Below are 27,146 nucleotides of genomic sequence, written 5' to 3' on the forward strand. Positions count from 1 at the left end.
TATCATGGCTTCTTTTCTTGGGGATATCAACCAACGTAGTTTCGACTATGTTAGTTTACAGAGAATGATGGAGAACATAAAGATCATTCTCAAGTTCTTCGTATGCGATGAATTTGTTATTTCTTTTAACAGTAATCGTATTACCAAAAAGAATAGAATATCCATCCGGACACAATTTTGAAACAAAAATCAAATTTATTCTCAAATTCTGTACATAAAGACAATCAATCAGTACAATAATTCATTCTCTAAAAACTAACTCTACGGTTCCTATTGCCACAGTTGCAACACTTGCAGAAGTCCCCAAGTAAAGAGTTACTTCTCCGTCACTCAGCCTTCTGCTTACCTTGAACCCCTGCAGTGAGTTACACGCATGAGTCGAAGCCCCGGAGTCAATACACCAGGAAGCAGAAGTTATCAACAAATTGGTTTTTATGACACAGGATTTGAAATTACCTTTCTTGGATTCCAAGTATTGAAGACAGTTCCTATTCCAGTGGCCGGTCTGTTTGTAGAAGTGACAAGCATTCGATGCTCTGTCCTTCTTCTGCTTCTTGGACTTGGTGGCTTTATTCTGGGGCTTCTTCTTTGCCTTCCTCTTTTTCTTAACCCATCAGGTATTACCCTCAATGGTCTTACACTTAACCTCTCAACCCATAATGATCAAACACTACCCGACAAGAGAGGACATCTCCATCGGCTGCAAGGAACAGTGCTGCACTCTCTACTCACATGGATCCCAGGAATTAAAACATTTTGCAAACATTTTAAAACCATAAATATATATATATGCATATCTCTATATAAATATATTTTGCAAAATAAATTTCAACGATTGAAATCAATTGCCGGCAGTTTAGGTTTCCATTAGAGAGAGTGCATCCCCGATTATTACCTTTGTCCGACAAAGGATCTCACTGATTAGCATATCAAAGACAACCCAATCCAACACCTAGTGCAGTATCATAATCGAGTCTAGGGGTCAGGTGTAACATTCCAGTTTTGCCCACCAATCACCAAGGTCCAAGGCAATACTAGTCTGGTTCGATTCAAGGTTTCAAGTAAACCTACACTGCATGTACCTCGGGTCTCACCTTGACAGCTGAGACAAGCCACCCCAACCAAATTCACGGCACATCAGTATCAATCTTGGTAGGATAAATCTCCCCAGACATACCCAACGACTGTGAACATTCTAAACTAACACGAATTTCATATATGTCCAGTTTAAGGGTATTACACAGAAACACATCACAATAACATTAATCAAATATGTACTTTATTCATTTACAATAAATGTCATAGTGTACATCATTCTGATTGGAGTTAAGGGCATACACTGTCTAACATGCACGCCATGCCAGACCCACTTTGACGCTACCATGCATATTCTTTGATGCTTAAAGTCCACACCAAGCCATGGGATCTTGCTTCCTTCTACCTCCGGTCTAGTAATTTGTGGTTTTTGTGATTCCGATTGGGCTAGGTGCCCTCTAACTAGGCGATCAATCTCTAGATATATTACCATGTTGGGGCATGCTCCACTTTCTTGGAAAGCCAAGAAACAACACATTGTCTATCGGTCATCAGCTAAAGTCGAGTACCAGTCCATGGCGGCTTTCACAAGTGAACTTCTATGGATCAAACAATTATTTTAGGATCTTGGACTTTTTCATCGTCAACCCATGCCTATTTTTTGTGATAATAAGGTTTCTTTACACATTGCCACTAATCTAGTTTTTCATGAACAGACAAAGCACGTGGAAATTGACTATCACTTTGTCTGACATCACCTTCAAGCTAAAGCAATTGCTCCTTCCCACATACATACTACATCACAACCAATTGATCTTCTTACCAAATCTTTAGGGAAAGATCAATTCACTATTTTATTTCCCAAGTTGGGTGTCAGTTTGCCTCCCCTTGGTGACTCCCACATGTCCAAGAATGATTTACACATGTGTTTATTTACTTAGGTCGGTTATTGATGTGCAAATTACAACTAGAATCTTTGTACTCTATAACTATAAATAAGGCATTCCAATGCATTAATAGATGATTTTTCTTTCTTGCCCACTCTAATTTTATATTAGTCCTCTGCAACACCGACGATTCTATTCTTCAGATTGCAAGAAGGTGGCTATTAGATCTAACACAGGTAGAAACATAGACATCAAAACTGCATACTACTCTTATCCTACGTCTCCATACTATCTTGACACCTCAGTCAATCTTGGCATCGTGCTGGTCAATGGTCACCACTCCTCTGAATGGTGACTATTATTCGACCTGAAAATCCTTGCACAACCTTGAAATCAAACTAGACAAAACAAGCAGAGCTTTTTGTTTGGAAAAAATGCAATTCAATGGTCATATCATGGATTTGCAATGCCTTTGCCAAAGAATTACATGGCAACGTTGCCTACATGGATGAGGCTCGTGCAATCGGGTTAGATCTGGAGGAGAGATTTTCACAGGAAAATGCACCTCGTGTCTTTCATTTGAAACAAGAATTGGAATGGAGCCTCTTCCATCTATAAGCAAGGTATATGTCTTAATTACACAAGAGGATAAACACCAATTAGTTGTTAAACAACGGACTCCAACAATTGAAGTAACAACCTTTCATGTAACTGATCAGGACAAAGGTGGTTCCAAGAACGCCAAAGATCAACCAAAACTCCATTGTGATCACTGCAAAAAGACAGAACACAACAAGGATTGCTACTACAAACTCGGTTATCCTCCAAGCCAGGATGCGAAAGGAGCATAAACAAAAGCATTTCTCAAGAAAAGAATAATGCCAACACTTCAAAGTCAAGCTCACAAGCTTGAATTGCCTCTGACTCTTCTTCGATAGCTAGCCTCATAATGTAGTAGTACCAACAACTTTTAAATCTTCTCAAATCTAATAATCTAGTGATTTCCTCAAAATTTTCCAATAAGGCCTCTATCTTACACTGGCCATTAGACTCAGGACCTTGGTTTGGACAATTCTGTGTCAGACCATATCATACCCTCTACCATGAGTCCAAACACTTACACACTTCCTCCACCCAACAAGCCAATTCACTTGCCAAATGGCTTTGTAATGCCAATACAATTACAAGTTGATTTGGCACTATCCCTTTGATTTGTTCATACAAGATGTTTTATTTGTGCTAGAATTCAAATGCAAATTATTATCCATTAACAAAATAACTTCACAACTTAATTGTGTTGTCTTGTTCTTTTTGAGTTTCTACTAGATACATGACACGAGCTCTAAGAAGGTGATTGGGCTCGATCTAATGCATGATGATCTATATCATCTTCTACTTGCTTCACCATCCTTGGCTCTTCACACAGTACATGATGCTGACTCCAAATTGTGGCATCCAAAACTTGGGCATACTTCTTATCATAATCTTGCATTGATTCCTAATTTACATATCACTGCACCTAATAATTCTTGTTGTGGCATTTGCATGCAAGCAAGACAAGTTCAACTTTGTTTTCCCATTAGTAAGACATGCTGCTAAATGCTTTGACTTAATACATATAGATATCTGGGGTGGATATCGTACTCCTTCACTTATAAGGCATAATACTTCCTTACTATTGTAGATACATATGCTCTTTGTTATGGTTCAAATCTGATCCGACAATGGGTTGAAATTTTTGTCCGGGCCCATGCAGACATACTTTGTGAGAATGGTATAATCCACCAACATTCTTGTGTTAAAACTTCACAACAAAACAGAGTGGTGAAATGAAAGCACCGTCATCTTCTTGAGATGGCTAGAGCCCTATGATTCCAAGCAAGTTTATCAGTTCAGTTTTAGAGGTAATGTGTTTTTACAACAGCATATTTGATCAATTATTTACCCACTCCTAACCTTTCCAGTAAAACCCCGTATGAGATGTTTCAAAGGCCACCTTTTTATGATCATCTTCACACATTTGGCTACTTTTGTTATGCTACAACAAAAATATGTGGTAGGGATAACTTTAGTCCACATTCACAACAATGCGTGTTCATTAGATACCCTCATGGCCAGAAGGGTTATCGTGTTTCCAATCTTGACAACAAATATTAGTCTCTTAGGATGTGGTATTTTGTGAAGATCAATTTCCGTTCAAACTTGTTGATCACTCCCTTAATGCTGATGCTTCTTCTATAGTGGTGGTTCTACTTCCGATCACAAATGATGCTCTCTCCATTGGAAACAACCAATAACAATGATGCTTGTGTAGCAACTATTGATTCCAATATGGATTTGTCTCAAAGCCAACAACTTCATCAAAATGTTGATACAAGCTTCATCTCATCACAAGAATTGTATATTGACTCCACAAATCATAATGATGCAGAGCCGCCACAATCACAACAAAATGATGGACTTGTTGGGTCCATTCACATCATTGAGAATGTCCAATCCAATTCTAGACCCACTAGAATATGTCGTGCACCCACCAAACTTGTTGATCACTCCCTTAATGCTGATGCTTCTTCTATAGTGGTGGTTCTACTTCCGATCACAAATGATGCTCTCTCCATTGGAAACAACCAATAACAATGGTGCTTGTGTAGCAACTATTGATTCCAATATGGACTTGTCTCAGAGCCAACAACTTCATCAAAATGTTGATACAAGCTTCATCTCATCACAAGAATTGTATATTGACTCCACAAATCATAATGATGCAGAGCCGCCACAATCACGACAAAATGATGGACTTGTTGGGTCCATTCACATCATTGAGAATGTCCAATCCAATTCTAGACCCACTAGAATATGTCGTGCACCCACCAAACTGGATGACTTTATTTGCTCCACCATTAAACATGGTTCACAAGGTACTAGGAGTGGCCACAAGTCGAGCTTTTCATGAGTTATTCAAGCTCGGCTCATGAAGTGCTCGGCTTGGCTTGGTTTAAATAGAGCTTCAAATTGAGCTCGAGCCCGATATATAGGCTCGTTTGTTAATCGAGCCTAGTATAATAAATAAATATTATATACACACACGTACACATGTACATACATATACATATACATATACATATACATATATAATATTTTTATTTTTTATGTGTATAATAGTAAATAATTTTTATAATTCTTATTTTTTGTATATAAAATAAAAAATATATATTTTTATATGTATAATTTTTACTTTTTAAAAAAGCTTGGCAATAGTCGAGATTGAGGTAAAGTCTCTAGTTTGAATTGAGCTCGAGCCTAACATTATTTCAATGAGTTGAACTCGAATATCTAAGTATTCGGTTCGGCTTGGCTAAAATCCACCCCTACAAGGTACCAACTTTGCATGTAGTACAAGTCATCCAATTTGCAACTATCTTACTAGTTCTAATTTGGACTCTACTTCGCATATCCTACCTCCTAAACCCACTACTTATCATCAAGCCAACCAACATGCATGTTGGCGCAATGCCATGACAGTTGAACTTGCCACTCTTGAAGTCACTAAAACCTGGTCTTTAATAAGTATTTCTCTTGGAAAAAAGCCCATTGGTTTTAAATGAATCTACAAGATTAAACTAATCATGATGGTAGTATAGAGCACTATAAAACGTGTCTTGTTGCCAAGAGTTACACTCAGATTAAGGGTGTGAACTACACCGAGACCTATGCACCTGTTGCTAAACTCATCACTATTCATTTCTTATTGGCTTTAGTAGCTGCGTGGGATTGGCATTTGCATCAAATGGATGTAAACAATGCTTTCCTTCATGGTATTCTCCATGAAGAAGTTTATATGCGACATCCTTCCTATAGGTGACAACCATGTTTGTAAATTGAACAAGTCAATCTATGGGTTCATGCAAGCATCACAAAATGGTTTAAGGCTCTAATTCATTCACTTAAGCAAATAGGGTTTTTTCAATCTTTTACAGATCATACTCTCTTAATCTTCACAAGTCGGAGGCACTCCTATTGTGTTAGCTTGTGTGGATGATTTAATCATAGCTAGGAATGATTCGATCGATATTGATTCACTTAAACATTACCTCAGTCACTGCTTTCGCATCAAGGACTTGGGGCCACTCCAATATTTTTTTGGCATTGAGATGCCTCGATCTCCTTCTAGCATCTTCCTAAGCCAGTATAAATACACATTCAACATTCTCAAAGAGATAGACATGCTCAAGCGCCGTCCAAGTTCTTTTCCTATAGAGAAGCAACATAATCTTGGCCAAGATTTTGGCCCACCTATAGTACAACAAAATCAATATATACAATTGGGCACCTAATATATTTAACCATCGCCAAACTAGTAATCACCTATATAGTGCACATTCTCAGCCAATTCATGAGTGATCAATGACAACGACACTTGAATGCTACTATGCATGTTCTATGGTATCTCAAGTTATCACCTGATCATGAGATATTTTTCTCTTTTAGATCTGATAATTCTCATACAATGATATTGTGACTCTGATTGGGCAAGCTATCCATCCACAAGACGCTCAACAATCGGTTACTTTACTACTTTGGGTTCCTCCCCTTTGTCATGAAAATCCATGAAATATGTGACTGTCCTTGCTCTTCTACCGAAACTGGATGCAAATCAATAGCGGCAACAAGTGACTTTCTTTGGCTTAAATGTTTATTTACTGATCTTAGACTACAACACCCACAACCCATGCAGCTCTTGTGACAGCTAGGCTAAATTGCATATTACCGCCAACCCAAGCACATAGAGATTGATTGCCACTTTGTCCACTCTCAGCTTGAAGCTCATACCATTACTACAAATCACATTGCCTCCAAGTTGCAGTCAACTGATTTGTTCACCAAAGCCTTGAGGCTTGATCAATTTGTTTCTTATCCAAGTTGGACGTTCAACCTCCTCTTGCTCCAACTTGAGGAGCAGTATTAAGACATTAAGGCCACATGCTAACTTGATAGACTGTTAGAAACCAATTGTCTCCAGCTGTCATCTACCTTGAATCTTGAAATCTTGATCTTGATCTCTGTAACAATAAAATTAAATACGACTCCTTTACCACCGAAATTTGATATCATTCATGAATGCTACTTCAATCTGAACACCATTTCGTTAGACTCATTTTATGTCTTGATTGCTTACAAGCTATGTTGCATTTTTTTGATAAGTTTCAGGCCATGTTAGAAGAGCACTTAATTATGAATCCAAATCTGCTACCCATAAGAAGCTACCTACACAGCTTCCAATATGATCTACATCCCGCTCATCTCAAAAGTAAACAGTACGAAGCATGTTTGAGATGCCCGGCTGTAGATCACGTTGGAAGCTGTGTGGGTAACGTCTGCTGGGTAGCAGATGTCTACATTCGACAACCCGTGCTGTCCGTAGGGTTCTTGTGTGAAACTTAGTTCATGTGGACTCCATGCAACATAACCTAACAGTCATTTTGTTGGCAATTTCTAAAAACATTAGCATATCAAAATTTATGGAGACAATAAAAGATAACAGAACAAGAAATGTCTTCCTGAGCACTCATCATTCATCCTAAAATTCCTCGAGTATTCACTGCAAGTACAAGAGACAACCATGGCCGATATGATTATCATTTTCTCTTTTTACCTTCTTCTGTGGGCAACAATTATACTAACTGATGCTGTCAAAGAAGATTAATCAGTGTCCCGTCATCCATTTTTATCTCATTCTATGATCTTCTGCCTTCTTTGGTTTTCTAGGCGTGACGAAAGTTGAGAACATTTTCTTTTGGCTTCCTCCAAATCCCTCTCTAGTTGTTCAATCTGTTTGTCCAGCAAAAAGAAAACATTGTCACAAATTACCAGAATCCTTGCTTTTCATAAGGAAAGTTGATAAAATTGCAAACCAAATATGAGAACAGGCTTGCAGATATATATAACATACCGTCTGTTTCAAACTATTCTCCTTCTGTATGTACTCCTCACATCTGTACAAAAGGACAGAATGACATGTTAATGTTAAGAATACAAAAGTGAGATATAATAACAAACTAGATTATGACAAGTTCCGTACATCCAGACAGGACTTTTGCTCAATTTATAGTGAAAAAAGTTACAGATTCACCATTAAACCAAAGGCTCGATAAGTATAAAAATAGTTCCTGGCAATGAATACAATCATGAAATTTACAGTTGGATGAATTCTAACCAGTACAATCCACTGAGTAATGGTAAAGTGGATACAAACTATCATGCAAGCAATATCTATATTACCAATCTGGACTATCAAATTGATGTTCCATGTCAAATAAGTATCTATCACCTCACCCTAGTCATCCAATTAGTTCCTTGATCATGCACAATCAATTTCCTTTGGTACGTTTACAATGATAACCATTTAACCTCAAAGTTCGGGTGGACAACACCAATAAATTGGCCTTTAGTAGTTAGCAGTGGGCAGTTAATCAAGTGGAAAATCCTCACCTAGGTGATCCTTATCATCCACAGTGAAAAGCTTGCATGGGTACGCTTTTGAAGCTAATGACAATTCAAGAATTGACACATTTACTAAAAGATTCGAACTGAAGGTGCACAAATCAGATGGATGCTTACTATCAAAATTTCACCTATTTTTCCTTTTACACTAATGCAGCAACTTGACAAGATGTCCATCATCTGGGTTTGTTCAGCAACATGCCATTTTCAGAGTTTTTGGAAATTTATTGCAAACCACCTTAGAAAATTTTGCCTTTCCACTTTCTATTTCTGTCTTGTTCATTTTTTCTGGGAAGGGACTACTGGAGAAGAAATATTGGGGTTATCTGAACAGTCAACATGACCATTTAAGTTTCATACAGGCCTTGGGTAGATAAAATAAAAAGATATGATATACTTGGCCAATAATGTCAGAAGCCACTGTAGTGCTTTAGAAATCAACTTAAAATTTTAGTTGTGTTTCTTCTGTTTTTTCTTTTTTCTTTTTTGGAGCAATGTCTTTTTTGTACTTTCACTTTGTTCTGTGGGTAGTTCAGCCACCTCCTACCAAGGTGCAGATATCCTTTTTTTTTTTTTTGATGGATCTACCAAGGTGCAGATATCAGCATCCAGTTTTCTCCAATGATGATACATTTCTTTAAAAATATACCTGTTTCTTTTTCTTCATATACACCAACAAAGAGCAAATGGAAGGAGCCCAGAGAGCTAAGGAGATGAATATAAGAACTCATAATTGAGTGGGACTCGGAGGTGGTGGTAGGGTGGCTGAACAAAGACAACAATGGATTATGGAATTACAGTAATATGAGGAGGAAATTTAGGTGGATGGTTCAAGAGATGGAAGTTAAGATCAGTTGGGTGAAAAGATCTGCTAACTCTTTTGCTGATGGGTTAGCTAAACAAGGGGTGGAGAGGGAGTCAAGTGTTTTGGGCTCAGGTGTAAAATTTTTTTATATTTTTCTTTTCTCCTTTCTTGGGGGCTTGAGTTTCAGTTGAAAGATAAGAAAGTTTATCTTCCCCTTTGTAATTTTTTCTGTGATTAATTAATGAAATGCCTTATTGATCAAAAAGAAAGAGCAAATGGAATGATGCCTTCATATTATCACAACTATCTTATCCCTCCCTAAAATATTTCCAGTATTTTCAGATGGAACTTCCAAAAATAGTGAATAAAGAAATCTCATATAAGTCTGAAGAACAGCAGTGTATAAATCACTATGCTCTCCTCCAGCTCCAAGCACAAAATACACCTGCTTGGCATCAAAAAACCTCTTGATTTCAGGTTTTCAACCATTCAATGCCATCCAAAGCATGAAGCCATGCAAAAGCTTCAACCTGAGGAGGAATTGGATTACCCTAAACTCTACTATGAACTATGGATGTGTCAACCTAATTTCCGAAAACAGCTTCAGAAAAGAATTTAACAAAACATTTTCCATTTAGAAACAGCTTCCACCATCTTCCTTCCCCTCCCCCCTCACTCCCAGAGGAAATCTCTTCACATTTTTCCCAATTTAATCTGCAAACTGGTTTCCAAGTTGGTACTTAATAGGATTAAAAGATTATAAACAGGTAATATAGCAAGAAAACTCTTAATAAGATTGATCCTGCCACCGGAAGATAAATATCTACACATTTAAGCTGCCAGCCTCTTCTCTAATCTATCTATGAGTGAATGGCAAGTTGAAAGTGATAAAGCCTTATAACCAATAGGAAAACCCAAATAGGATTGGCAACCCAAAGCACCAGCACAATCTTCAAGAAATTCACCATCTAAATCTCCAACTCCAATCATCACCCTTTCATGTAAATTCACCTTCAAACCAGAAATTCCTTTAAAATCCTTTAGAATTACTCTTAAATAAAGTGCTTTCCCCACTGAAGCATGTTGAATAATCGAAGTGTTGTCTGCATATTCTAGATGTGTTATTGACATTCCATCTCCCTGAACTTCAAAACTTCTGATGAATTTTTGCTTTCCACCCAATTTCAACATATGCACTTGAATCTCTGCTACCAACATAAATAGAAAAATGGAGATAAATGATTCCCTTGTCTAATTCCTAGTGATGTTTGAAAAAACTCTGTAGATGAATCATTGACCAGTACAGCACTACTAGGGATGCAACTAGGGATGCAAGCCGGGCCGGATTAGGTTGGGTTGAGGTAAATGCTGTCCCAACTCAAGCTGTGGAACCCCCGACCTGATATTATTGAGTTGGGCTCCAGTTAGGTTTGGGTTGGCCAAACTACTCTAATTTTGCCAAACGTTGTTATTTCCCAAACACAAGGCTTGAGTTCAATTAACTCTTAGCATTATGATATGTAAAAGGACATAGTTATCGTGCTTCCGAAAATCATTGCCTTCAAACTTAAAATTGTTGACATATGTACATGCATACATATAGATAAATACATAGTACGTACATAAATACATACACACACCCATGATGCATTTGCACATGTACATAAAAATGTTTATATAATACTTATACATGGAAAATATTAAGCAATGTAGGGTTTAGGTTCGGGTTATTGGGTTGGCAAAGGCCCTCAACCCTAACCCAACTCTTTTGGGTTGGATTCAGGCTAACCCAGCCAATGTTGCAGCCCTAACCAATATAGAGAAAGACGATGATTAAATGCAAGAGAAAGAAAAAAAACCACTCCATTTTCACCAAACCCTATAATCCTCATCAGATTATTCAAAACATCCTATTCCACATTCTCATATGCCTTTTCAATATCTATTTTACAAATCAGGCCTGAAAAATTGCTTCTTAGCCTTGTGTCCACACACATACTAGCAATCAATACTCCATCAAAAGTTCATCACCTTAGCATTTTTTTTTATCAATAACTGCATCAATCCATTAAAATCAGAAAAGAGGTAGAAGTGAATACCAAGGAGAGAGGTAAACTCTCTTAGCTCTCCCCTTGGGGAATATCACTAATTACATTCATTACAACAAATCCCACAAAAGTTGATCTCTTCCCACCCCTTGTTTTGCTAAAGCATCAATAAAAGAATTTAACATTTCTCTTCACCCACTGAAACTAAACTTCCATGCCTTGTCTCACCCACTTAAACCCTCTTTTTCTTATATAGCTCCACCAACCAGCCTCCTTTCGCAGCCATCCCATCACTAACTTTGGATCACCTTCAATGATTAACCTCCTAATGTTCAACTCCTTTGCTCTTTACAACTTTCCACTGCAGCCATGATTTCATCGCTTAACAAATCCCAAGACCAAATGGACCTGAATAGAAAGCAATGATTCTTCCTCATTTCAAAACACACCTCCAATGTTTGAAGCACCCAGGTTCCCTTCACTACTACCATTGAAGTTCAGCTTGATGAAACCACAAGTAGACAGGGATCAAGAAGGTTTAATGACTTCTTTAGAAGGTGCAGAACCAGCCACTCCATTCCACTTTCTGAGCAAATCAACTGTAGCAATGTCCCCAAAACATTTCAAGGACTTCACCCAATGGAAGAAACTGGTAATGGTTTCAATGAGTGCTTCTCTACTTCTCTCCTTATCTGACTTTGATTCCTTTCTTCCAAAACTATCCAGCAAACAGCTGTTCTTGGGCACCTCTACAAAATTTTTCCTTTTGAGATCAATAAGTGATAGCAAGTCTTACCATTAGCCTTACAGAGAATGCACCAACGAGGGGAAAAGACACCAATTTTGTCTCCTTCTTTGGAGTAAACCATAAGTGTTAATTCTTTCTAAGAGAGCTTCCCAACATATGCCACCAACCCTGGGAGGAATTGGCTTGCTCCAAACCTCCATAACCGGGAAAGGTAACCCAACACTATCAAAGGGTTGGGTTAAAGCAGAAAAGAAGCACAAGAGAAGGACCCAGGGCAAGAAAGAATCCAAATCCGGCTATCCAGCTTAGAAGGGTCCAAGAAAACCCCTTCTAGAAGTTGAAGTAAGGCCAAGGCACTATTTATTCAGAGTCTCTGAGATCCCTCCTTAAAGCCCAAATTCCAGTCAAACCTAGAGATTGAGATAGAAGGAACCAAGAATGAAGAAACAGGCTTATCTAAGGCTGGAGAGGTTAAACAAGGATGGAAATTGTTCCTTCAAGGGTGAGTTACCCAACGTCTCCCAAATTGTTCCTTCAAGCCTACGAATGCTATAACACCTTAGCAATTATCTTATAAGGGCTAGAAACAAGATTAATAGGACATAAACCCTTCAATTTAAAAACACCAGTTTTTATAGGAGTTAATGTGATAACAAGTAGTTTTAGAACTTCTCTCCATTAAACCTGATTCAAAAAATCTTCTAAACATCATCCATGCATCTTCTTTAGCCATCTGCCATCACACCTCCAAAAGGGCCAAATAAACCCTTTTAGACCAAGTACTTCATAACCATTTAAAAATTTGGGATTATAGGTGATAAGGGCAACTTTTGAGCCCTAATATCAACAAAAATAATATTTTAAATATAATTTCTAAAATAGCTTAATTTAAAAAATATATATATATCAAAAAGGGCAAAAACATTGTTCATCTTCTTCCTCCTCCAAACCGCCCCAGCCCCACGAACTTCAATGACCACCATCCACCAGTGCCGCCACCTCCGGCAACACCAATATCCTCTACTACACCAACCTTGGGGTATTCGCCCTAACCTGGTGTCGCAATGTCATTGGTCGAGATCTATAGATCGACCTCCGCTTCGATGACCAAGAAGATGAAGATCTCTTCCCCTCCTACCGCCTCTACATGAAACCATTTTTCTTCTAGAGGAAATATGGTTCAAAGAGACTCCACGTCAATGGTCTGATGAAGAAGGTTGAAATCTATAGGGATCTCACCAGAGCCAAGTTTGTCGCCTCTAGCCCTGAACCCCAATCTGGGTTCTACGTCACCATCGTTGTTGATGGTGTGATGACCCTTGTCGGTGATTCTCAGAGGGGGGTGCCGGCGGCGGCGCTAGTGGATGGTGGTCATTGAGATTCACGGGGTTGGGGCGATTTGGAGGAAGAAGATGAACAGTGTTTTTGCTCTTTTTTTATATATTTTTTAAAAAAGTTAACCTATTTTAGATTATATTAAAAATATTATTTTTATTGATATTAGGGCTCAAAAGCTGCCCTTATCAGTTATAATCCCTAAAAATTTTAATGCCTCTCAATTTCTGACCCTTCCATACTAAATATATTTCGAAGTATCATTGCCCTTTCTAACTCAATACATCTAAGAGGTGTATCTTCTTGGCAAAGCTACGTACAAACTCATACAAAATCTTTTAATAACCCAAAAATATCATCATGTGATTCTAACCGATTCCTTTTTTCTTTTTTTTTTTTTTTGATCAATAACAAAGATTTCATTAATCAAGCAAAATAATTAATTACAAAAGGAGGGGAGATAAGCTTTCTTAACTACCCCAACAAAGGCAAGAGCCCTCAAGCAAAATTACAACTGAACCTAGAATAAAGATTCCCCAGTCACCCCTTGCTTTGCTAACCCATCTAGAAACAAATTAGCAGATCTCTTCACCCAGCGGTACTTTATTTCCATGTCCTTAGCCAACCACCTGAACTTTTTCCATTCATTGGTGTAGTTCCATAACCCAACCTTGTCTTCTCTCAACCACCCTATTACCACCTCCGAGTACCCTTCAAAAACAAGCCTCCTAATATTCATTTCCTAGCTCCAATTGGGCTTGAGAACATGGTTGAAACAATTCCATTCTCATCCCTAAATACACCCCCCAATGCCTGAATGCCTAGGGTTTCCTCTACTACTTCCATCGAAGTTCAACTTTACAAAAACCAATGGGGGGAGGAATCCAAGACTGACAAAGACCCGTTTTCACCTGGGCAGAACTAGCAATCTCTTTCCACTTCCTCAGCAAATCATCCATTGTAAAGTCTGTGAATAACTCTGAGGACTTCAACCAATGTACCACCTTGAAGTGAATCAAGTCAATTAGACTTTCAAAGTTTCTCTCTTTCTAAAAGAATATTCTTAAATTCCTTTCTTCCCACAATGTCCAACATACAACAGCTCTTAGGCACCGCCACATGGTCCTACCCCTCTTTAGATGCCACTTGAAAAAAGAGGAAGAAAAAAGACTTTGCACATTCAAGTGGGGATTCCACCTACACCCAAAAAGAGAAAAAGCCCATTCCCAAATAGTTTTGGCAAGCTGGCAAGAAACCAACATGTGATAACCAATTTCCCCATCAGCTTTACATAGAATACACCTATGAAGAGATAAACACATCTTGGGTCTCTTTGTTTGAAGCAGATCACTAGTGTTGATTCTTTCCAGGAAAGTTTCCCAACAAAAACTCCCAACCCTAGGAAGAATTAGCTTACACCAAATCTCTTTAACAGGGAAGGATAAACCGACAGTGTTGGAAGGCTAAGTTAAGATCTAAATCTCTAACAACCCAAGGGGGTGGGGGTCCAAATTCTGGTGTTTTCTTTTGTGGGGTCCAGGAAGACATTTTCAAGAATAGCCAAGAGAGACAAGGTGTTGTCAAGATCAATATCTCTAACAACCCTTCTTAGACCCAAATTTCAACCAAACCCAGTGTTTGAAGATGAAGGGACAATAAAGGAAGAAATGGGCTCATTTGTCAACTCAGAGAGAGCATAGAGGGATGGAAATTGATCCTTCAAAGGAGAATTCCCCACCCAAGTTTGTTCCCAAAATATTATGAGGTTGCCTAAGTTTAAATCATACCTGATTAGAGGGGAGAAAATTGGTAACAAGTCATGGATTGCTTCCCAAGGTGAGGCACATGTAGTCCTTGCCAAGATTCCAGGATCCCATCCATTGTCCTCTAGCCTGTGAATGCTAGCCATTATTCTATCCCACAACTTCTACACAAAGCGAAACCTAGATAGCCATTTCCCTAATAAAGCCATATTCCTCTTCCTAATGTTCTCGAGCCCCCAACCCTCCTGACTTCTTATCCCTAATCACCATCTCCCACCCCACTCTATGGTCCCTCTTCTTCTCACTTGGTTCCCACAGGAAGTCTCTCATTAACTTTTCCAATCTATTAGATACCTCCGGTGGAATCTTGAACACTGATAAGAAGTAGATGTGTAAATTGGCTAAGGTTTCCCTAATTAGTGTGATCCTCCCACCAAGAGATAGGCAATTCTTTTTCCAAGAGGCAAGTCTCTTCTAAAATCTTTCCACCATTGGATTCCAAAACCTTACTTTCTTAGGGTTGTCTCCTAGGGGTAGACCTAGATAATTCAAGGGCCAACTTGAAACTGCACATCCCAATAGCTCTGCACACTCCCTGATTTCCCCTTCCTCTAAATTCACTCCCACTACACAACTCTTCTCAAAATTCACTTTAAGGTTGGACATCTGTTCAAAGAGTTGTATCGCCCTCTTCAAATATCTAATCCAATTCAAGTTCCCACCTTCATAGAAAAGAATCGTATCATCTGCAAATTGTAAGTGAGTAAGTGGGATCTTTTCCCTTCCTAACCTCCACTCTTAGTAAATCCCTTGAATATGCTCTATGAATCAATCTACCCAGAACATCTACAATCAAGGTGAACAAGAAAGGAGAGAGTGGATCTCCTTGTCTTATTCCCTTAATAATTGGGAAGAAATCCACCATTGTCCCATTTACCAGTACTAAGTAATGACAATTCCTAACACATCCCATTATTCATTTACACCATCTATCCCCGAACCCAAAGTTAACCATCACTTCCTTCAAAAAGACCCAATCAACCAAATCATAAGCCCTTTCTAGGTCCAATTTACACACAATTCCTTTTTTACTTTTTTGAAGTTCTCCACACTCTCATTGGCAATTAGAATCTGATCAACTATCTATCTTCCCTTCACAAAGGTTCCTTAGTTTGGTGCACTAATATCAGACAAGACTTGCTTTATCCTTAGAGACAACACCTTTGCAATTATCTTGTACAGACCATTTACCAAGTTGATTGGCCTAAAATCTTTTGGATGAGAGGCATCCTTTTTTGGGATCAAAGCAATAAAAGTGGAATTCAACCCCAAACTAATTACTCCCTTTCTATGAAACTCATCAAACACTAGCACTAGATCCCTTTCCAAGATTTCCCAACAGTTTTGATAAAAGGCCATTGTGAAACCATCCAGGCCTAGAGCTTTCATTCAGTCTATAGGAAACAACCTCCTTTAATTCCTCCACCTCAAATCTCCTTTCCAACCTTTGCCTGTTTTCTACCCCTAGATTTGGCCAATCCAACCCTTATAACCACACTCTCTCACTCAAAGGTCTTCTAAAGATGGACTTAGTGAACTATAAAAGTTGCTGCTATCTCCTCCTAGTGGGTCAAGATTGACCCTTCCACTTCTAGGTGATCTTTCCTCCTGGTGGCCGATATTGCCTAACCCCAAGCCCCCTTGCTTCTTGCTTCTACAAACTAAATCTCATCTCACCAGGTGATCTTTCCTTCCTTCACCTGGCTCCCACAAGAAGTCCCTCATGATCTTCTCTAATTTCACTACCTCCCTTTTTGGCATCTTGAATACTAAGAGGACAAAAACTAGAAGGCTCGCTAAGGTATTAACCAAAGTAATACAACCCCCTAGAGACACATAGTTCCTCTTCCAATTTGACAGTTTCTTTGCACATCTTTCAAGAATTGGGTTCCAAAAACTTTCTTCTTGTGGGTTGGCTCCTAATGGCAAACCTAGATATTTCAAGGGCCACCTAGTAGTAGGGCAACCTATGGCTATTGTAACCCTATCCATCTCTTACTCTCCCAAGTTCAATCCCACTACACAAGTCTTTTCAAAATTGATCTTTAACTTGGAGACAAATTCAAACAATTTAATCACTTGCTTCAAAATACTTGCCTTCTGAGGATGAACACTCTCATAGAAAATAATTGTATCATCAATAAACTGCAAATGTGTGACAACCATGCTCTCTCTCTCAACCCTCCATCCATTAAAAAGTGCCATGCTATCAGCTCTTGAACCCTACTAAGCACCTCAGCAACCAAGGTAAATAGGAAAGGATAAAGGGGATCCCCTTGCCTCAAACCTCTAGTTGTTGGGAAAAAGTCTCTGACCACTCCATTAACTAGGACTGAACAATGACAAGTCTTTAGACATCCTTTTATCCATCCACACCATCTCTCTTCAAACCCAAAAATTTTCAAAGTGTCCAAGAGGAAGGACCAATCAACCATATCATAAGCTTTCTCCAAGTCTAATTTACACACAAAACCTTTCTTTTTTTCTTTTCTTAAAGTCCACCACACATTCATTAGCTATCAAAATTTGACCAGTGATCTATCTACCTTTAATGAACGCCCCTTGCGAATAGCTTTATCAAATCAGGAAGGACTAGCTTTAATCTTAAAGACAACACTTTGGCCAAGATTTTATATATGCTTGTTACCAGGCTAATTGGTCTGAAATCTCTCAGCTGATTCGCACCTCCCTTCTTTGGGTTCAAGGCTAAGAATGTTGAATTTATTCCCGAACTAATAAAATGTTCCCTAGCAAATCCTCAAAGACTGCCCAAAGGTCCTCTTTAATTATCTTCCAACAATCCTGATAAAAAGCCATAGTGAAACTGTTCGGTCCTGGAGCTTTAGATCTACCCATTGAAAATACAGCTCCTCTTATCTCTAACTCAAAATCCCTTTCTAACACTCTTGCCAAATCTGGACTCAGTCTTGGTCAATCTAGTCCTTCCAGAGTAACACCCACACCCTCTTGTCTTTTATAAACTGATTTGAAATGAGCCACAAAACAATTAGCAATCTCTTCTTGATTGACCAAGGTTTCTCCATTTACTTCTAATTTCTCCACATTTTTTTTCTTCTTCTTCTTCCATTAGCAAGTGCATGGAAAATTTTAATATTCCCATCCCCCTCTTTGACCCACAACTATCTTGATTTTTGCCTCCAACTGATTTCTTCCCTCAACAAAATTTCTTCCAATTCTTTTTTCAATGACCATCTCAGAGACTTATCCTCCTCAATTAATGAAGCTTGACTTTCCTTAGCATCCAAATGTTCGATTTGAGAAGTTACCACTAGTTTTCTCTCCTCTATTCTACCAAAATGATCTCTATTCCACTCTTTGATTTCACATTTAAGCCTTTGTAACTTCCTATGGAACTTTATGCCTTTCCATTATATGCCTTGCACTTCAGTTCCCTACCATTCCTCTATCTTATAAACAAAGTTAGAGAGTGTAAGCCACATGTTCTCAAACCTAAAAGGTTTTGGGCCACTCAAAAAGTCTTTGGTTCTAATACTAATCGGGCAATGGTCGGAAGTAACTCGTAGTAATGCTTTTGTCATCAACCCATTCCAATTCTCTTCCCAATCTAGTGTGAAAATAAATCTGTCCAGCTTTGAGCAACTACAGGGGATTTGTAAATTGGACCAGGTGAACAAACTCTGCGAAGTAGGAAATTCCTTTAGCTCACACTCCTCTATGAAATCATTAAACTTCCTCATACTAGGTGAGACTCTCTGATTGGTATTATTTGTCTCACTAGTGAATCTGGCGACATTAAAGTCTCCCCCTAAACACCAAGGTCCACTCCAAAAACCCCTAACATCAAAAAGATCTTCCCACATTTCTCCTCTTTCTCTATATCTATTGGGTCCACAGGTATTCGTCAACACCCAAATAAATCCATCGTCCACATTCTTGAATTTTAGGGAAAGTGAGAACCGACCTATTAGCTCTTCCAGTGGCACCACCATCTCAGTCCACATTGTTACCACACCCCCTGAAGCACCCCGTGACGGAATAAAGGACCATCCTACATCTCTAGAGCCCCACACACTTCTCGCCCATCTTCTATCCATATCCACAACTTATTTCCTGAAGCATCACTATATCAAGGTTCTCTTTTCTAAGTAGATCCATTATTACTCGCCTCTTCCTAGCAATGCCCAACCCCTTAACATTCCAACTCACTATCTTCATGTCAGCTTATACCAAACCACCCCTTACCCTTTTCCCCTACTTTTCGGCTTTCCTTCTTTCCTCCCTCGCACTAAATTCTAGATCCTCTGCTACATCAGATTTCAGTCTTTCTACCACTGTCAACTTTCTCTTCCTTTGAGCATCCTTCTCACCCTTCTTTTTGGAGTAAACTTTAACGTCCTTCAACTCTTTAACCTGGAGATCCAACTCCCCAACTAATTCCACCAAGGCTTCCCCTCCCTGCTCTCTTATTTCCCCAATTAAGTTCCTTTTCATCTGACTATTTTCCTGTTTGTCCGATATCTTTTCAAATGCTTCCCCTGTTTTTTCATTCTTGAGCAAGTCCTCAAAGAAACAACACACTAATTCCCAAATCTTTTCTCCCTGGTGCTCCAAGGCTTCCTCCTCCCCTTCTTCTACTCTAATTTCCCCGTCCCTCACACTCTCTTCTTGTCCGTTTTCATCTAAAGGTTGGGGCTGGATTGTCTCTGTTACAGTCACAACAAACTCATCAGTAGCCTTAAAATTATTGACATGCGTACCTGGAGATAAGGACACTACATGGCTGCTTATCTTTTGAGCACCTGCCTTGGCAACCAACCCAGCCAGACCAATTTCCATCAGGCAGGGAGTTGGATGGCAATCTTGGGGGGGCATAACCGAAACTTTCAGGTTGAACGAAGTACCTGTAACTGAAGTTCCTTTGCCTTGCATAGGAGAAGGACTACAAACCATCGCCTGTATGTCATGTTCTTGTTGCACATCCGAAAAAGAAGGTGACCTCAAGGGCAGCATTCAAGGCCACTACCAACCAGGTGTTCTTCTTCCCTTACAAGCTCTGTAGGGGCTTCAGAGAAAGATGGAACAGATTTTTTAGGGCTGACCTCCTCGTCTTCTTCCAAAATGATTTTCTCAGTGTCAAAGCTTTCGTTCTCTTGGAAATCTACTGATCTTCCCAGACAAACACTACCCAAGCTTGAGGTTTCAGTGTCATCTGAGTCGCACTCCTCACTGATCGAAAATTCACCTTCCTCATCTGAGAAAGGCCTAGCAGAGCTTTTCTTCTGGCTTCTTGGGTTGCGATGATCTAGGGATAGACCCCTGTTAACTACCTTAGGCACCCAACGATGAGAATTTTCCCGCCCTTGGTCTCTAGACCGACGCAAAGGTCGAGCTGGGGACAATGATAGACCCCGCAAATCGTCCATCATCTACCCCTTAATGTCTCGCACGTGACTTCTTTTAAATTCACCTGTCCCACCCTTTGGGCTTAAGAACGGGCCCAGCCCATTAGTTGCTTGTTTTGAAAATTTGTTTATATTTGATCCAAGACCTTTTGGGTCTAGTGGGCCCACGCCAGGCAACAGGCCCAAGTCAATATTACTTATCCTACCACAATTAACCTGGGCGTTTAAAAGAGCACCTTCTTTGCTGGTGCCGACATGACCCATTACCCAATTGCCACTAGCCGTTACTTTTTCGGAGTTTGTAGTCAGTCCCCCCACGCTTGTAAGATTTTTTGCTTGCCTTCCTAATGAATGCCTGCTGTGCCCAGGGCTACCACCTGTCAGCACCTGTACATAGGACTTAACCACTAGCTTCTCCATCAGTCGGTTGTTCCTTTTCTATCTCAAGTTCTGTTTTCTTTTCTTTTGCTTACTCTTGTCCCACCCATTTTTGTAAATTTTCCTGACCAATTTGAATTAACCATTCCCTGAGTTGCACGTAATCCTTCTTCTTCAACCAACCAGACGGTAGAAAACTCCAAGTGACCATATCTTCACCATTCTGGGAATATTTTCAGGATAGACATTTGCTCAGATACACAGTTGTCAAACACAGATCTCTCACAAAACACCCATCTAAGCGGGCTATACAAAGAGAGGCAATAGAGGAAAACACTTCTGACTTCCATAAGTGAAAGGGTAGACCTAGCAGCCGCACCGGCACTCTGTCTTCCACACTAAAGTTCTTGGAATTCGACTCAGGAGACCACCTGGAAATAGTAACTTTTCCAGAGTTCAACTTCAAGCACACTGCATCTAACCCAACCACCTTCCCATCCACTTCCAATAGGGCCTTACAGTCTTCAAAAGGTGTAACAATAATGGCGCTTTTCATATTCAGCTCCTTTAAGGCCTCCTCAGCTACTATCCTCCAATCTCTGGGTGGTGCATTAACAGTCAGAATGAATTTCTTCTCCCAATCTTTCTCTGAGGCACAAGAGAATACTCTGCCATCATTTGCAGCCTGTCCTATTGCCATCAAGCCTTCCACTTCCTCACAATGCCTCTGCTCTAGATCAACTGTCCCTATACCTCTTTCCTCTAAACCCTCTGTAGCTCTCCAGGGTTCTTGCCCTTCCTTTTGCTGACCGATGAAGTCCTCCATCAGATATAAGATTTCTTTCCATCCGGCTGCCGACCTACCTTCTGGGATACATACCATTTGTTTTTTTTTTTTTTCCATCTCCAAAAAACTCCACAAGTGTCAAGAATCTTCCCTTCCCATTCTGTCTTCTCTCTGCAACATACCTTCTGTCACCTTCTTCTAGTATCCCCTTGCACTCTTGCTTCCAACTCACCTTAATGGCTTTGTCTGTGAAATCCTTGAACCATCTTATGACTGCTTCCCCAACCAAAAACACCATTGCCCTTTTCATCTCCTTTATCTTGAGTGCTGTTATCCTGCTCATCTCAATACTCTCGAGAAGGAACTGCTTTGATTCGATCTTCACAAGCCTTTTCCAAGTAGCTAGCTTCACAAAGTTTCCTTCCTCCATTTTTTCTTTGGTAACTTGCAGGAATATGTGCAAGATAAGTAACAGCACCAGGAAAAAACTGGATTAGAGAATATCCACCAACAAGCACTGTAGCAAGGCCCTTGCAAAGCCGAGTAAACCCTGAGAAAAGGCTAGAGCCCTGACAGTAAAAGTCCTCCTAGTGTCTGAGAATTCATTGCCGAAGATTCCCAATCGTTGCAGCTAGTGATCTGATGAGTTCCCTGCTTGCTGCCTAGACTCCACCTTTTCTCAGATCTTTCACTGTGTCGCGGGCCTTGTAGCTGTGTTTTCTTACCTTATATTCTGTAGCATATTTTTTTCTTGTTGTCTCAATAAGATAAGCAAGCTCTCAATTCTGTTAGATTTTTTTCCCCCTAAGAACAAGCAAACTATACTTGTTTTGTTTTTGTGAATTAGCGTATCATTATTTTTAACTACTTGTTCTGCAGATGAAGTGAATTGAAAAAGAATGCTTTCCTTTTTGTTTTTCTTTGTATAGATTAATTTGTCTCTCTCTTCTTCTGTTAATAATTTGCTAAATTTTACAGATCAGTGTGTTAGGACTCAGCCCATCAAACAGCAGAGGCAAAGCCCAAATCCATACAGGTGATCAGACTAATGGGGTTCAGCCAACGGCCTATCCTATAAAGCACAGACAACTACCTATCAGATTTGTCTACAAAAGGAAGCCATGTCAGCCAACGGCCTCCCCATATCTTTTCCTTTATTCTTCTTACGAGGTTAGGTCACTCTCGAAGTGGCCTATGTGTTGAGCAGTAAACTCAACACTGTGGCTAATTGAATCGATGGAATCAGATCCAGAAATAGGATTTTATATTATTGAAATAAGATACTTTATTTGAATTCAATTCAACTGGTTTGCAGCACTACATTTTATCCCATATTCCCATATTGTAATTGTATATACAATATTACCAGAAAACATTTTATATCATTCGCAAAAGTATATAATTACATATAAAAAACTTAATAAAATAGCTGTATATATGTCAATTCTCTAAATCCTACTTTTTTGGGCTTGCCAAGTCAGACACCTCATACCAAGGGTCGTGACACACATTTCCAACCCATATGGCATGGCCTAGTGAAGAAACATGGTAAATAGAGTATGCGGAAGACAGAATGGACGACTAGGCAGAAGAATGGGGGGAGAGAGTTCATAGTCTGTCATCACTCCATTTATTACTTCTTTTCACAAAATATAAGGCCATTGCCCAATTTCAGTCCTGGCTATCTGGGGTCATGGGAGGGGTGGACTGGATAAAGGCCTAACTTTTGGCATTTTTTGCACAAAGTAGCCTCGCTCAGACCTGAACCCACATTCTCATGCATGTCAGCCAAGATTTTACCATCGCACCAAGCAATTACCTGAGAAATCAGTATTCCTCTTTTTACAGAACAAAATTAAAACAAAATATTTGTGGAAAGTAGCATATTATAGCACTTGCAACTATAGCTTCAAAACAATAAAACTACAGTTCTTTTTTTTATCAATAATGTAATTATTAATAAGAAGAATAGAAGAAAGATGCAAATGCTGATACTTCCTAGCAGGACATGGTGAAATCAGCAAAAGAAAAAAGGACAATCAATCCATAGAGAAAAGGGTACAAAAAGACACCAAAATGAAGTAAAATCCCCAGCTATTACTGAGCCCATTAGCCAGAAGATTAACAGTTTAGATATCCATCTAAATGAAATTCAAGCAGCTCATAATAGAGTGTGAAAATAATGTTTGCATCACGTCCAAATATATCCAGCCTATATAGTTAGTTTGTGTAAAAACATGTGGATTACACAATAGGGTCGTTATAAAGCATGTCAACTAATAGAGCCATATTTCAAAGCCAAGAATTTTTCAAATAACTTCACAAATTTTCCAACTTTCTATAATTTCTCTATTCTTGAGGTATTGGAACATACCCTGGAACCAACATTATAAATTACTAGTGCTAGATGCCCATAATTGAGAATTTGCAACGCAACTGTATCCAGCTAGATGGATCAAACTTATATTACATACCTCATAAATAATTGTATGTTCTCTTCACATATCCGATCTACTAATGTAGATCCTAAATTATCAGCAGAAGCCAATTTTTTAGATGAGTCCTGCACAAGCATAAAACATGACTAATGTGGATGTCTGGATGATTTACCATCAATCACAGGTTCATAGTTTATATAACATTAATGTGCTCAAACTATTGTATGTAACAAGCTAGAACAAAATTGAAAGGGGAAAAACAATTAGTACAAAATGGAGATGCAGATATTCATGCCATACATGCATGCATTCCCATACATTGATGTAAACCCAATATATGTGTATTTATTCGAGTTTGACAAACTAAAAAAGAAATAAAAAAAGAGAGAAAGAACTCCAAAAGTATCCATTTCTTCCTATTAGGTCTACTGTGCTCATTGTACTTGCATGCATTAGACCTTCCCAAACTGTCTCTGTAATAATGCTCTTTGAAGACCCATTACAAACAAGGGATTTAATATAACTCACAGATGTTAGGCCAGTAATATGCTCAGCAGTTGGAGATTCTGTCTGAAAACAAGAAGTGACATCATTTCCAGGTTGTGCATTTCTCAACTCCAGCCTCAAGTTAGCAGCAAGGCCAATGACAGGTTGGTTTAAATGCATTTCATTTTCCAAATTAGCTGACAGGCCACTGCCATGTTGATCAGTAGGCAGTTCCCTCTGTAAATTGGCTGCAAGTGCAACGGGAGGCTGCTCAGTGGAACATTCATTCCTACTTGACCTGACACCTGGAGTCTGCAAACCTATCAAATGAGCATGGTCTTTCCTGCATTGCCCAGAACAAATTCCAACCAGTCAGGAAGATATCACATGACTAGTTAACAGATTGCTGGAATAGAAGTTAAAGTGCTACTAATTGAAGTTATTTCCATCTATACAAATCCTCTGCTTCTTTAGAGAACAATAAAAGAAGCCAATCAGTTGAGAAATAAACATAACACCAAGGCGGGAATTGAAATGTGTCCTTAGAAGTTAAACAGTCCAGACTAAAAACCAGCTCGTTTAGAAGGACTAATCTATTAATGAGATAACTGGTTGTACCACATCTAGTATAGAAGTAAGAGTTGAGGAAATAACTAAATACAAAATCTACCACAAAAAAAAAACTTCATGTCAACTGTAAGTAGGAAAGCTCGCAGACATACCAAAAGTGACTTTAAAGAGCAAACTAACCAGTATTCAAGCATCATTTGTTTGAGCTTCATTTCAAGTCGAAAAAACAAAGACGACCTTTCAAAATCTTGCTTGTCATGTGCTGGTTCAATAAAATTTGCTTCAAGAATCCCTGCAATTTATAAGATAATGAAATAAATAATCTAAACTCCTCATAATTACTTGACAAAGATTGACAGGAGTGAATAAATACCAACTACGCCATTCCCTCGAGAAGAATATTCGTCAACAACTTTCCAGAAGGGCTGAAGCAATGAAAACATATTATCAGACATTAGTATTAGCTATTTACTTCAGTGGTAAAGCAAAAGTTTGAAACATACCCTGATAAGGCGACATTTGTGGTAAATATTGAACCCAGAAACTGGAAGAAAAGGAGCCTCTTTTACAAATCCAATCGTTGTTTCTACAGAAACTGTCTTTAATCCACACAAGTATAGGAAATAAGATCAAATGCAGATCAGGATAACCATTCAGATGAATAGCAAAAGAATCTATTGGCAGGATGAGAAAACATATCTTCATAATAAACATTTTTCCATCCACCATACAACCACAACCATCACCAACACACACACACAAAAAAAAAAATCCAGGCCATAAAAGGTTCAAGATAATTCTGACTTATGAAGGATATTGCAAGAGAAATTGCATGTTTGCAACCATCTTACTACTAACTCTGACTCTCTCTCCACTTCTAGTTGTTGAAAGCCCGATTGCTTAGCCAATCTGAGTCCTTGGAGGAGGGCCATTACTTCTACTCTAAGCGAGTCCTCCAATCCTATTGGATCAGAATACATAGCCAGGACTCTTCCTCCTGCATCTCTAAACACACCCCCAATTCCAGAGGGTCCAGTGTTCCCAACAGAGCTGCCATCAAAGTTTAGTTTCACAATACATTGCAAAGGAGGGGACCAAACTGCTTGTATGGTGGAAGATGAAGCAGAAAACCCCACTACTATACTCCAACCTCTAGTCAAGTCATCTATAGAGGCATCCTTGAACAAGTCATCTACAATGACAAAACTTTCATCCATAGGATATAAGATGGGCTTTGGTTGGATTTATTTCCATAAATCACTAGGTTTGAGATTTGAACTTAAATTTAAATTTGAATTCAAGGTGAGTCCCACATGGGCTCCCCCTCTTATGCTAATGGATTTGTAAAGACAAGGCCCATTTAAAGTCCATGAAAACTTTAATGTCTACAAAAATAAAGATAAACAAATTGCCACCAAGTAAATTCTTATGATTAGGGCTTGACCCCAAAAAGAACTGCTTATTAGTATTGTGTTCCATTAACTATGCTATTTCCTCCATCTGCCTGAGTGGGCACCATGAACAAAGCCCCCTTCTAGCATTCAAATATAGTGAATCTACGAAAAGGCAAGCCTTAGACTTGTTACCTCCAAATTATCACATATGGAGTTGACTATTTGGAAGGGATTATGAAAGTTCAGAATAAGCATACTCAATAAAAAGAATTGAAAATATAAGATGATTCCACTTAACTTAGGAGGATGATTGGAGTAAAGTTGACAAGCTCTGTTATTTGTGCAGAAGGCAATACAAGGTTTCAAGCCAAGTAGGAAGAAATATCTCCTAGTTCTGTATATCTTGGGGTAGGGCTATTACTTGGAACCCATTTTTTATAGATCCTTATCAAGTAGAAATATTACAGAAACCTTCCTTGCGCAAGAGCTAAAAGATATTATTATCACGCTAGATGCAAAGGATGAGA

The 27,146-nt window shown here is 38.9% G+C and overlaps 1 protein-coding gene and 1 long non-coding RNA gene across 3 annotated transcripts in view; one reads left to right on the forward strand and one right to left on the reverse strand.

The window, feature by feature from the left end:
- Positions 1-7,400: 7,400 nt before the first annotated feature.
- The window catches only part of LOC148876339 (protein MICRORCHIDIA 2-like), an 86,523-nt gene continuing 66,777 nt past the window's right edge, over positions 7,401-27,146 (reverse strand). For both annotated transcript variants that reach the window (XM_088966642.1, XM_088966641.1), the window contains 7 exons: positions 25,729-25,824; positions 25,599-25,650; positions 25,406-25,517; positions 24,698-24,998; positions 24,206-24,294; positions 7,873-7,915; positions 7,401-7,751 (listed from right to left, as the gene is read on the reverse strand). In XM_088966642.1, the coding sequence (XP_088822768.1) occupies positions 7,653-7,751; positions 7,873-7,915; positions 24,206-24,294; positions 24,698-24,998; positions 25,406-25,517; positions 25,599-25,650; positions 25,729-25,824 (792 nt within the window). In that variant the 3' untranslated portion in view covers positions 7,401-7,652. The remainder of the gene's footprint in view (positions 7,752-7,872; positions 7,916-24,205; positions 24,295-24,697; positions 24,999-25,405; positions 25,518-25,598; positions 25,651-25,728; positions 25,825-27,146) is intronic.
- LOC148876340 (uncharacterized) lies at positions 21,114-23,035 on the forward strand. The gene is made up of 2 exons (XR_016105839.1): positions 21,114-21,475; positions 22,710-23,035. It is a non-coding gene; the product is annotated as an uncharacterized LOC148876340 (long non-coding RNA).

The sequence above is a fragment of the Nelumbo lutea genome, chromosome 1 (assembly GCF_056320005.1).
Source record: "Nelumbo lutea isolate HS-2025 chromosome 1, American lotus-T2T, whole genome shotgun sequence".
Taxonomy (NCBI): Eukaryota; Viridiplantae; Streptophyta; class Magnoliopsida; order Proteales; family Nelumbonaceae; genus Nelumbo; species Nelumbo lutea.